The sequence below is a fragment of the Anomaloglossus baeobatrachus genome, chromosome 5 (assembly GCF_048569485.1).
Source record: "Anomaloglossus baeobatrachus isolate aAnoBae1 chromosome 5, aAnoBae1.hap1, whole genome shotgun sequence".
Classification (NCBI taxonomy): Eukaryota; Metazoa; Chordata; class Amphibia; order Anura; family Aromobatidae; genus Anomaloglossus; species Anomaloglossus baeobatrachus.
In genome coordinates, this window is record NC_134357.1 from 308,387,647 (window position 1) to 308,401,194 (window position 13,548).

A 13,548-nucleotide genomic window follows, 5' to 3' on the forward strand; every position below is an offset into this window, starting at 1 on the left:
ATAAATTTAGTGATGTGTAATGATGAGAAATTATACAGGAGAAAAAGTATTAAACATACTTTACTGAAACAAACGTAAAACTTTGTGCCTTTTGTTGATGATGACAGTTTCAAGATGCCACCTGTGTGGAGGAAATAGTCGCATGCATTGCTGATGGTGTTATTTTGTCCACTTCTTCCACACAAACACTCTTCAAATCCTGAAAGTTCCATGGGCTTCCTCTATGAACTCTGAGCTTTAGTTCCTTTCATAAATTTACTATTGGATTCAGGTCCGGTGATTGGCTGGTCCATTCTAGCAGCTTTTATCTTCTTTCTCTGAAACAAATTGAGAGTTTTCCTGGCTGTGTGTGGGATCATTCTTACTCTGTCCACCCTCGCTTCACTTCATCAGCCTGATAGATGACGGCAGGTTATTTTATCAAAAATGTCTCGGTACATTTGTACCTTCATCCTTCCTTCAAATATATGAGGTTTGCCAGTGTCATGTACTGAAAAACAGCCCCACACCATGATGTTCCCACCTCCAAACTTCACTGTTGTTGCTGAGTTAAAGGCCTCCAAACATGGTGTGTATTATGGCATCCAAAGAGTTCAATTTTGGTCTCATCTGACCACACTATATTCTCCCAGTATTTCATGGACTTGTCTAAATGTTGCTTGAACATGCTTTTTGTTCAGCAATGGAGTCTTGTGAGGTGAGTAAGCATACAGGCCATCGAGGTTGAGTGCATTACTTATTGTATTCTTTTAAACAATTGTACCTGATGATTCCCAGATCTTTCTGTAGCTCTCCACAGGTGCTTCTTGGCTCTTCGACAACTTTTCTTCTTTTCACTTTGTCTTAAATATTTTTTAGCGCAACTGATCATAGGGATATTATGTTCTTGCCAATACCAGATTTTGGCCCCAATCTTGCTCATTGGAACCTTCAGTAGTTTATAAATTCTTCTGTAACCAATGTCATCAGTATGTTTGGCAACAATAAGGTTGCAAAGGTCTTGAGACAGCTCACTGGTTTTAGCCATAATGAGATGTTTCTTGTGTGGCACCTTGGTAATGAAACACCTTTTTATAGGCTATCAGTTGAACTAGCTCATATTTTTCACTAAGAGGCAAGTTTGCTTTCTAAATATTGATCTATTTCAGCTGGTGTCATGTCTTTGCTTCAGCTTATGCATTACTTTCTTTAGGTGGTATAGTTACTTTTTTCTATATATATATATATATATATATATATATATATATCTCACTTAATTTATGGACATCTGTGGTTTGATTTCTTTGACTGCGTGGATTGGATGGGTTGTTACCAACATCTGGTGAGAAATGTAATGTCAATATCTCACTTACAATTATATTTACTTATAAAATTGGTAATGTGTTAAATACCTATTTCACCCGCTGTATATTTTCTAACTTTGAGACCGTAGGAAAAAACGTTTTGTTGGGGTATGAACCATTCAATATTAACGCAACAGTAATGGGTGCAATCAGAATAATTTTAGGGAATCTGAGTGATTGAACAATGCATAAATCTCCTCTTTTCTTACTCTTTGCAGTTTGGACTGTATTCTTCTTATGTCGGCTGCTTTATATATTGCCTGTTTGGGACATCCAAAGATGTAACATTAGGCCCCACTGCCATTATGTCCCTCCTCGTGTCTATCTACACCTCCGGAGATGTGTCGCTGGCCATCCTCTTGGCTTTCCTGTCTGGTTGCATACAATTGGCAATGGGACTGTTGAAGTTTGGTAAAGTTTTGGCCTTGATTAATATACTAACGATATGCATGCATACGTACATATGTTTGCAGTAACTGTGCAATGTTTTGCTTTAGGTTTCCTTTTGGAATTTATTTCATACCCTGTAATAAAAGCCTTTACTTCAGCTGCAGCGGTCACTATCGGCTTTAGCCAAGTTAAGGTAGGTTGGAAGGGCAAATGCTAAGCGTGTGTGTGTGTGTCTGTCTGTCTGTGTCTGAGTGCAATGTGTGTGTATTCTGTGTCTGTGATGTGTGTGTGTGTGTGTGTGTTTTCTTTATCGTTCCTATGGGAGACCCAGACCATGGGTGTATAGCTACTGCCCCCGGAGGACACACAAAGTTACTACACTCAAAACGTGTAGCTCCTCCCTCCTAGCATATACACCCCCTGCTAGCCAGTTCTAGCCAGTTTCTTGCTTTGTGTCAGGAGGATCCACACACACACATGCATCCCTTTTTGATTTTTCATTTTTTACAAAGATTTGGAAGAAAAGCGGGTCCACTGGACCCCCGGCATGTCCCTTCACACTCCCCTGGCGGCAGTGCTGTTAAGGTTGACTTCAGGGCAGGAGCCCTTCATGCCGCGCTCCTTCAACATCCCTTAGGGGCTCTGATTTGAAGTGGGAGCCAACACGGTTCTCACTGCCTTGCAGGAGACCGGCCTCCATCCGCAGCCCTTGTGCAGGACCCTGCTGGACGGAGCACTGACCCCCACCCCACAGGACTGGACCCTGCGTCTCAAAGCTAAGTATAGAGACGTTTATTCAGAGGGTCTTTCTGCATGTGGGGCACTTTTATTGGGGGGGACAGTGATTGCTGAATAATGCTGCTTTGTTTACTGTGTTTCCGGCCGGTTCCACAGTTTTTACTGAGAACCGCGCCGATGAGGCCTGATTTTCGGCCGCATGCATAACTTTAGGCCCCGGCTTCAGCCGCGGCCTAGTTTCGTTTCATTCCCCTGCATGTCAGGCATGCAGGGGGACACTGCAGAGCCGCCCGCCGGCCGCTCTGCACAGGGGAGGACGCTCCGTTTTGAGGTGATGATTCCCTCCCCTGTACATCTCCTTCGCCCTCCGATTCCCGCTCCTGGGTTAACCCCCGCCTCCCCCCCTCACTCTGGCGCCATTTTCCAGCGTCTTAGTACACTGGTCGGCGCTGGCTGCCCTGCAGCACAGGGAGGGAATACTGGCTGAGGGTCCAGGCTTGGAATCCGGAGGGCACTCATAATATGGCCTGATAAGTCACAACCCCTGGTTGTGCACTTTTTATACACTCTCAGGCATTCTGAAGGAGTTAATTCTTTATCATAGAATCTCCTCCTCAGCAGCATGACACTCTCAGGCATGCTGAAGGAGTTAATTCTTTATCATAGAATCTCCCCCTCAGCAGCATGTCTCACTCTAGCAGCTAAGCTACAAGGTTCTACATGTGCTGCATGTAACCTCATATTGCCTGAACCGGCACACTGTAATGGTTCTTAGGTGGGAGTCCCCCCAGGCTGAACCCCTGTCTTGGGTATTCTACCCATGCTGGACAGAGCCCCCACCTCTGCAGCATGTCTCACAGAGCGAGGCTGCAGGCTGTTTCTTTATTATCCACTGCAGGTAGTCTCGTACGGCTATACCGAGCTCCTAACCACTGTGGCCCCTCAGCATGGGGGCTCATTAATGGTCCCTCAAGCTGCTCCGGTTTTGGTGGCTGACCCCCATAGGATTCCTATTTCCAGGGGTCGGCTGTCCCGGCATCTGCTGAGCATGCAGTTCCCCTCTCAGGGCGTTTTCTGCTCGCTCGGCCAAGCTCACAAGGGACTCTCCTTCTGGGCTCAGACCCCGTTCTCCTGACAGGGAGACGCAGGGTCCCCTGTCCTCCCCGTCCCGCAGCTCCGATTACGAGCTGATTCACCGGACGAGGAAGATGTCTCTACCGCGGACACGGACGCTACTTTATGTACATTGATCCGTCCGTAGGTGACGCAGATGCGAATGATTGGCTTGCGTCCATTATTCTTGTGTCCGCCTGATCAGGGGAGTATTCCCCGCTGGCAGAAAGGCACAGTTTACCTTTAGCAGGTCAAGGAGTGTGTTACTTAACCACTCCAGTTTTCAGGCCGCTGCGTCCAAGCCCACAGCCTATCCTGCAGACCCCACAGCGGGGTTCTGCTGCCTGTCTCCCCCTCCCTTCAGAGAGGGTAGCCACTCCGGTCTAGACTGCCCGGTTAGTTGTATCAGTGGCTGACGGCACCTCTATAGGATTCTACCGTACATTAATTTTTGTACTGGACCTCACTCCGCTCTGAGATGAAGCGTGTTTCTGAGGACTGTTTCCCCTGTCCACCCATGGTGGTCAAGAAGTGGGCTCATTCACTTCAGGTGGCTCAGCCCGGACCGTTATGTCAGTGGCTGAGGGCTCCTCACTTAAGGTTCTGCGGTCCGCCCGGTTGTCCTTTGGGCCAAGTCGGTATGGGAACGGCAGGAGCTTGTTCTCCTCAGCTTACAGCAGTGCGGTTTTTTGTAACTTCTCTGCTTCTCTGGAGGAGATGCATTCTCTCACAGGGACTCTATGCCCAAAACGGTTGCCTGAACTCCAGACTTCAGTCTTTTCATCCTCTGCCAGGTCTGCCATGCTAGACGCCGCACGGCGGTGGTCTGGGCTACCTTCCTCGCTATCCGCAGGCTCCTGTGGCTTCGAAATTGGAAGGCAGATGCCTCTATGGAGGTTCCTGGCTGGGCTCCCCCTTGGTGGGCCCAGTTTCCCCGGAACCAAGCTGGGTGAAATTAAGGAAGCTATTGGCGGGGAGTGTGCTTCCTCGCCACAATCCTAAACCAGGGAACCTGTCCAGGGCAGGAATCAGTTGACCATCTGATCGTCCTCTAGCTCGGCCTAGGTTCATAGAACCAAATGGCTCGAAGCTGCGTCTTCAGAAGACCGCAGGAGATGCTGCCACTGAGCCAGCTTCCTCCGAGCTATCTAGCCACGCCAACAACCTCCTTGGTCGGTGGCAGGCTCTCTCCACTTGGCGACGTATGGTTCTAACACGTCTCCGTTCAGTGGGGGCGGGATTATATCTCCCATGGCTACAGGATGGAATTCTGTCCACCCGCCAAACAGATTTTTTCTGTCAACTCCTCCCGGCTCCAAGGCCGCCGCCTTCTCACAGGCCGTGGCATTTCTTGCAGACCAATGGAGTAATTGTACCGGTTCCCGACTGGGAACGGTTCTGAGATTTTTGCTTAAATCTATTCCTAGTCCCCGAAGAGGGCGGTGCCTTCCGACCTGGATCTTTAGCTTTTCAAGCATAGTCAGGTGTGGCGTTTTCACATGGAGTCTCGGTCTTGTTCCGTGTGTTTTTCACCGGATCAATCAAGAACCCAAGGAGATTCCCTAGCAGCCATCGGCATCAGAGATGTCTATCTGCAAGGGTCAATCGCAGTTTCACACCAGCGTTGACTACGTTTTGACAATCGGAGTGGTCCAATTCGTGGCTCTTCCTTTGGGGTTAGCCACGGCCCCTCGAGTATTCTCATTGGGGCAGCTGTGATTAGGGTCCTGCACCCCTAGGGATTGGCAGTGATCTTTTGCCCTGGACGGCCTTCTTGTCGGGGCTTCATCCAGTGCTGACTCTTAGCAGAGTGCTTCGCTCACTCTCGCCACTCTAACCTATTCGGGTGGCTTGTCTTTCTGCCCAAGTCCATTCTGACTTCGAACCAGAGGTTCTCAGGGACGCAATTCGAGACTCTATCGGCACTTGTGAAGCTGCTCTTAGTCGATCAGTAGTCCCTCCGCTGGCGGTCGGCGTCGTTCTATCAGACACCATATACAGGTGCTGGTCAGACGGTGGCATCAATGGAAGCGATTCCTTGCCCAGTTTCTCCTGCGTCCTCTGAGATTGGATGTTTTCCGCTGTACAAGCGAACTCCCTCCTCCCACGGGGTGGTGGCTTCGCCACTGACCAGAGGCTCGTTTCAGTGGTGGCTTCGGCCACTCTGTCTCAGGAGCGCTCCTTCCTGGCCCCGTCCCGGGTGAGCCTCACCAGGATGCTAGTCTATCCGCCTTGGGAGCAGTATATCTCCACCGTGGAGCGCAGGGCGCTTGGACTCTGTCCGAATCAGCCCTCTGGATCAATGTGCTGGAAATCAGAGCTGTATTCTAGCTCTCTAAGCCTTCACCATCTGTTGGCGGCTAGGCACATTCGAGTCCAGTCGGATCAGCTTCCAGGGCGGGACACTCAGCCGCCTGGCAATCTTGGCGGCTCAACATTCTTCAGTGGACAAGGGACTCCTAGTCCACCGTATCCGCAGCCCACATCCTAGATGTGAAAACTGCGAGGCAGACTATTTCAGCTGTCCAACCGTGGTCCACAATCCTCAGGTTTTGCGGTAGACACACTGGTTCATGTTTGACCCCAGCTTCGTCTCTTTACGTATTTTACCCTCTACCTCTTGTCCAGAGTCCTGCGCAAGATCAGTAAAGAGGGCCGTCGGGTCATTCTCATACTCCAGACTGACCCAGGCAGGCTTGGTACTCTGACCTGCTCCTTCTGTCCGTTGGGTTGCCATGGCATCTTCCGGACCGTCCAGACCTTTTCTCAAAAGGTCCGTTTTTTCCGTCAGAATTCTGGATTCTCAGATTGACGGCGTAGCTCTTGAGTCCCGGATCTTGGCGACTTCTGGTATCCTTCCTGAAGTCATCTCCGCTATGACTCGAGCTCCAAAGTGTCCTTTGACCTTTTTGGCCTTGCCGACCCTCCTGTCCCTTCCACAGTCCGGTCTACAGCTAGGACTATCCCTCATTAAGGGACAGGTCTCGGCTCTGTCAGTATGTGCCAGCGGCGTATCGTCCGGCTGGCTCCGGTGCGCTCCTTTTAAGGGCGCATCTCACATCATTCCGCCTTTCCGGCGGCCTATGGAGCCCTGGGACCTTAATCCGGTCCTCCCGGTTCCCGGAAACCTCCCTTTGCGCCTCTTGGGGAGGTTTCTTTGTTTCATCTTTCACAGAAAGTAGTCTTTCTAGTGGCTATATTTTCCCGCCAGAGAGTTCTGGCTGCACTCTCTCGGAGTCACCCCCTTTTTTTGGTCTTTTGCATCAAGACAAGGTGGTCTCCGTCCGACTCCGGACTTTTTTCCCTAAGGTGGTTACTGCTTCCACCTTATCCGGGGCAATTTTCCTGCCTTCCTTTTGTCCGGCTCCTGTTCATCGCTTGAGGAAGCGTTGCATATCCTGGTACTGGTGCGGGCGCTCCGGATCTATGTGTCTCGCACCGCCGTTATTAGGCGGTGCACCTCTCTCTGGTGCTGACTGCTAGTCAGCGTAGCGGTCTCTCGGCATCTAAGCCGACCCTGGTTCGTTGGCTTAGGTCGGCCATTTCGGAGACCTACAAGTGTACTCAAGTGCCTTCCCCGCCGGGGATCAGAGCACATTTGATCAGACCTGTCGGCGCCTTTTTGGGCTTTCAGGCACCAGGTTACGGCTCAGTAGGTCTGTCAGACTGCAGCTCGAATTAGTCTGCATACTTTTTCGAAGCACTACCCAAGGCATGCTCATGCTTTGGCAGACGCGGGCTTGGGCAGACGCATCTTTCCGGCGTCTGTCGCCCATTTGTGAAGTTAGGTTTGCCTGCTTCTCAGTTGTCTGTTTATTCCCACCCATGGACTGCTTTTGAACGTCCCATGGTCTGGGTCTCCCATAGGAACGATAAAGAAAAAGAGAATTTTGTTTACTTACCGTAAATTCTTTTTCTTATAGTTCCGTCATGGGAGACCCAGCACCCTCCCTATTGCCTGTTGGCAGGTTTCTTGTTCCGTGTGTCTTCACCGGCTGTTATTATTGTAGACAGAGGTTCCGGCTCTTCCGGATTTTACTCTCTCTTCTTGTGGGTGGATGTCCTCCTTCAGCTTTTGCACTAAACTGGCTAGAACTGGCTAGCAGGGGGTGTATATGCTAGGAGGGAGGAGCTACACGTTTTGAGTGTAGTAACTTTGTGTGTCCTCCGGGGGCAGTAGCTATACACCCATGGTCTGGGTCTCCCATGACGGAACTATAAGAAAAAGAATTTACGGTAAGTAAACAAAATTCTCTTTTTTACACTCTGCTCCGCTTCCTCTTCCTGTCCATAATGACATCACTTCCCTGCAAACTGAAAGGGAATAACGCAGGAAAACGCAATGAACAGCACAGAATTTGCTGCCTGCGTTATTCCTTACGGGATTTCACGATTACATGGCAGTCAATGGAGTGAAATCCCGTAGCGACGTGCGGAAAAGAAGTGACATGCAATTGTTTTTGCTGCGGGAATCTCGCAGCAAAACATGCAGCTGTCAAAATCCACATAGTGCGCACAGGATTTTTTATTTTCCCATAAGTTTTGCTGGTGAATCACTGCAGAGATGTTATGAACATAACATGCAGGAAATCCGTGGCAAAAAAACGGCAAGTGCGCACAGGGCCTAAGGCTTAAAAGAAATCTGCCAGCAGGTTTTTGCTACCTAGTTTGAGAGTAGCATCATGTAGGTAAAGAGGCCATGCATTCAACGATGGATCACTTGTATTACTGTTTGCAGCCGTTCTGACAGTGATTAGATTTTAGATTTTGTATGTAGCAGAGCTCTGGGGGCTGCCCCTACCCACACCAGGCTTTCAGTGTACATTTCCATAGACAGAAGCTCCTAATCACAGAAGGGGGTGGAGTTGGATTAGAGCTCATGAGCAGCTGAGACCCGCTAATGATAAAGATAACAGGCTTAAGCTAGCATTGCAGGTAAACTGTGAGATAACAGACAGGGGGCTGAAGTCTCTGTTTTAACTATTGCAGCATACTGTCTTCAGATTATTTTGCAGCAACCTGCTGACAGTCTTTTTTTTTTAAAAAAAAAAAAAAAAAAAAAAAAAGAAGACGTAAAAAATCTTTGGAACTGAATGGTGGATTTAAACCACAAAATACTCAAGGGAGGAGTGAAAATAAAAGCAAAAACTGTACACTTTTCACCTAGTTCCGCTTTGGGCTCTGTTACTTTGCTTCGTAAGTGCTCCCTGGTCTTTTTTGATCCTGTCTTGAGACACTAGAAATGGCAGGAAAGGTCCACTCCGCCAACTGCTATACATTTCCTGGACCACCTCAGTCAGTGATTGGCTGAGTAGCCGCATTTCCTGATATTTCAAGGAACAGTAAATGGAGATCACCAGAGACCTTGTGGGCAAAAGAAAAGCTGGAGATGGGTAAGGGTGACTATCTTTTCATATAATATATATTATTATTATTATTATTTATTATTATTATTTATTATTATAGCGCCATTTATTCCATGGCGCTTTACAAGTGAAAGGGTATATGTACAACAATCATTAACAGTACATAACAGACTGGTACAGGAGGAGAGAGGACCCTGCCCGCGAGGGCTTACAGTCTACAGGGAATGGGTGATGGTACAATAGGTGAGGACAGAGCTGGTTGCGCAGTGGTCTACTGGACTGAGGGCTGTTGTAGGTTGTAGGCTTGTTGGAAGAGGTGGGTCTTGAGGTTCCTCTTGAAGCTTTCCACGGTAGGGGAGAGTCTGATGTGCTGAGGTAGAGCGTTCCAGAGTATGGGGGATGCACAGGAGAAATCTTGTACGCGATTGTGGGAAGAGGAGATAATATATATATTTTTTTTTTAACCAGTCTAATCTCTCTTAGAAATACATTTTCAAAGAAATACATTTTCAAAGAAATACATTTTCAATCAGCTGGAGAAGCTCTTATCTGCATGCCAAATAGTCTGACTGACTATCCTACTATTTTTTTTTTTTTTTTTTTTTTTTTTTTTTTTAATATATATTTTTTTTTTTTATACAGCTTTATTCACACTCGTCTCTATGGTAACCGACCACAAATAAAACCTATGTGTAGTCTAAACCTGAAGTCATGTGTTACTTTCTGTCATCTGCCCCATCTTCTGCTATACATTATACAAATTTTATTACATACAGTGCCTTGCAAAAGTACTCGTCCCCCTTAAATTTTTAAACCTTTTTCCCACATTTCAGGCTTCAAACATAAAGATAAAAATTTTTAAATTTTATGGTGAAGAATCAACAACAAGTGGGACACAATTGTGAAGGTGAATATTTGTTTTTAAATTTATGTAAAAAATAAATAACTGAAAATTGGGGCGTGCAATATTATTAGTCCCCTTTTAAGTTAATACTTTGTAGCGCCACCTTTTTGCTGCGATTACATTACAAATCGCTTGTGTTATGTCTTTATCAGTTTTGCACATCGAGAGACTGAAATTATTGCCCATTCTTCCTTTGCAAACAGCTGGAGCTGAGTGAGGTTGGATGAAGAGCGTTTGTGAACAGCAGTTTTCAGCTCTTTCCACAGATTCTCGATTGGATTCAGGTCTGGACTTTGACTTGGCCATTCTAACACCTGGATATGTTTATTTGTGAACCATTCCATTGTAGATTTTGCTTTTGTTTTGGATCATTGTCTTGTTGGAACACCATCTCCGTCCCAGTCTCAGGTCTTTTGCAGACTCCAACAGGTTTTCTTCAAGAATGGTCCTGTATTTGGCTCCATCCATCTTCCCATCAATTTTAACCATCTTCCCTGTCCCTGGTGAAGCAAAGCAGGCTAAAACCATGATGCTGCCACCACCATGTTTTCCAGTGGGGATGGTGTGTTCAAGGTGATGAGATGTTGCTTTTATGCCAAACATATTGTTTGGCATTGTGCCCAGAAAGTTCGTGGGTTTTTTTTTGTTTTTTTTTTTGTTTCATCTGACCAGAGCACCTTCTTCTACATGTTTGGTGTGTCTCCCAGGTGGCTTGTGGCAAACATTAAATGACACTTTTTATGGATATCTTTGAGAAATGGCTTTCTTCTTGCCACTCTTCCATAAAGGCCAGATTTATGCAGTGTACAACTGATTGTTATCCTGTGGACCGACTCTTCCATCTCAGCTGTAGATCTCTGCAGTTAATCCAGAGTGATCATGGGCCTCTTGGCTGCATCTCTGATCAGTCTTCTCCTTGTTTGACATGAAACTTTTGAGGGACGGCCGGGTCATGGTAGATTTTCAGTGGTATGATACTCCTTCCTTTCAATATGATCGCTTGCACAGTGCTTCTTGGGATATTTTTAAAGTTGTGGAAATCTTTTTGTAACCAAATCCTGTTTTAATCTTCTCCAACAGTATCATGGACCTGCCTGTTGTGTTCCTTGGTCTTCATGTTGCTCTCTGTGCTTTAAACAGAACACTGAGACTAGAGCAGGTGCATTTATACGGAGACTTCATTACACACAGGGGCTTATATTTATCATCATCAGTCATTTAGGACAACATTGGATCATTCAGAGATCCTCAAACTTCTGGAGTGAGTTTGCTGCACTGAAAGTAAAGGAGCCGAATAATATTGCACGCCCCAATTTTCAGTTATTTATTTTTACAAAAATTTAAAATAAGCAATACATTTCGTTCAACTTCACAATTGGGTCCCACTTGTTGTTGATTCTTCACCATAACATTAAAATTGGTATCTTTTTATGTTTGAAGCCTGAATGTGGGTAGAGGCTGACAAATTCAAGGGGGCCGAATACTTTCGCAAGGCACTGTGTGTGTGTATATATGTATAGTGTATGTATGTATGTCTGTCCATATGAGCTTTACATAACTGTACATGGCATTTTAATTGTGTATTTTCATTTTAAAATCTTATGGCATATTATTATTACATATTACTGTCTGACCACTAGTACTCTGTGTGACGACATGGACTCTGTCAGTGCCTAGCATGGGTTAAATTTCTTAAAATTCAGTCAGACATGATGATAGTTCATTTCTACAAGACTCTTAGGAGTCTAGTGTTAAAGTTCTTGTTGACTCATGTAATTGCCTTGGCCAGTGAAGGTCAGATACCCAGACAAATCAATTATGTGAACCTCCCATTGTATTGCTAGATACGATGTAACTTGGCTGTCTCTGCCAGAGACCATTACTACTAGGGATATTTTTTATACGGCTTGAAATCTAGCCATTAAGAGCCCAGTCTTATCCACCAATTGTGAAGACCCCAATGGCCTGAATGGAGAGCTCAGGGGTATAAGAAGGACTCTCCATTGCCCTGGTAGACTCTTGATACATCATACCAATCTAGGATCTGCAGATCTGATTGACAAGCTATAATCAAACCTGGATTATAATACATGGACTTTAGCATTGAATGCAAGGATTTGGCTGAGATATCAAGGACTATCTAAGGAAGGAATCCAGCTTGGGACAATCCCGTCGCCTGACTACAGGCTTTGCGGCCCTCAGCCAGCTTCCTAAATCCGGCGTTATTCCATTCTCGGTGGGTGCCCACCGAAAGCAGGGTGCTGCTGGTTAGGAGTAAGTAGCCCTGGAAGCTCTTAGGCACGGACATTCTAATCCCTGGTGAGCCAGCGGAAGGGTGAGAAACTGTTGCCAGTTACATTCTCTGATTTTCCTGGTTATGTGCTATGTGCCATTAATTGTTTGGGGATCCAATAAAGTCTTAATCTTGTGATTCCCTCACCCTATGTTGTCTGAGTAGTGTTCCGCCCACGGTTAAGGAGGCAATCTCATCAGCTTGTGAATGAGAACTGAGAAGGAACCCCTACTGCTCAAAGGGATTTTCGGAAAGGAGATGCCAATTTAGTTAAAATAAGTTTACAAATACAATCCACTGCTGCTTCAGAGTTTCTTCTCTTGTGGTCTTTATCAATCCTGCAATGATGACATCAAGTATATTGCTTTCTGTTACCCCATATTTTAAACATGAATTTGCCTCTAGTGCTGAGGAGTGATAGATCTGCTCTCATTCATTCCCACACTTGTATTTAAGCAATATGACATCATTTTTGGGCCTTTTTTCAATTTAGTGAGCTACTTCAAATACTAGCTGGACCATGGGCCTGTTATAAGCTAGCCATAGACATCAGAGTGATCATTTATTTATGTGGTCTTTTATGGTACCTATTCAAGTTGACTTGGGGCTGTATAAATTTGTAAAATGTCTACAGGTTAAAGGGGGTACTCTGGGGAGATAAGAGTATTCTAATGGGCATGCCTTCATGAACTATAAAGATAGGCTGGTTCTACTGGTAACAGTACCTGCAATTCCATGTGTTGCTGGAGCTGCTCCTCAGTGCTCCACCTTCCTTCTGGAACAATTCGTCACAGATCAGGTGGCGTGGCCTGCTCCTGTCAAGCATCAGTCAGTCTCTGTGCTTTGCCTGCTCGCCTCCTCCACTCTTGATCTGTCACACATAAGCTGCACGTGATGATGTGCTGATTGGCATTGTGATTTTATATAGATCTGCACACAGATCCAAAGTGGAAGGGGGAAGAGGAGGAGCAGGAGCTGTCCACGTCCTCACCGCACCCCTTGATTTTAGACTGCATGAACTGAGATGTTATCAGGGGGTTGGCTGTCACTTGCACTGAGGAGGAGGCCACACCCTTTTTTTTTTTTTTTTTTTTCTATGACACAATGTCCCAGAAGGGAGAGGAAGCACAGATACACTAACTGCTGCTTAGTATGGACTGACCATGCCCCCTGATCTCAGACTGCAGAGAAGGAAATATTATCAGGTGGTGACGGTCAGCCAGGAGCAGACCATGCCCTATGATCTGTGCCATGACATCCCAGAAGGGAGTGGGAGCACAAAGGAGCAGCTCCAACGTCACTGAATTGCAGGTAATGTCAGCAGTAGAAATGGCACTATTCATGCTATCTTTATAGATCATGGAGGCATGACCATTAGGATACTATTTTACATCCCCAGAG

General features: G+C 46.4%; 1 protein-coding gene across 2 annotated transcripts in view; it reads left to right on the plus strand.

Moving 5' to 3' along the window:
- SLC26A11 (solute carrier family 26 member 11) overlaps positions 1–13,548 on the plus strand; it is a 49,204-nt gene that overhangs the window by 9,961 nt on the left and 25,695 nt on the right. For both annotated transcript variants that reach the window (XM_075349699.1, XM_075349700.1), the window contains exons 3-4: positions 1,562–1,754; positions 1,841–1,926. In XM_075349699.1, coding sequence (XP_075205814.1) covers positions 1,562–1,754; positions 1,841–1,926 — 279 coding nt within the window. The remainder of the gene's footprint in view (positions 1–1,561; positions 1,755–1,840; positions 1,927–13,548) is intronic.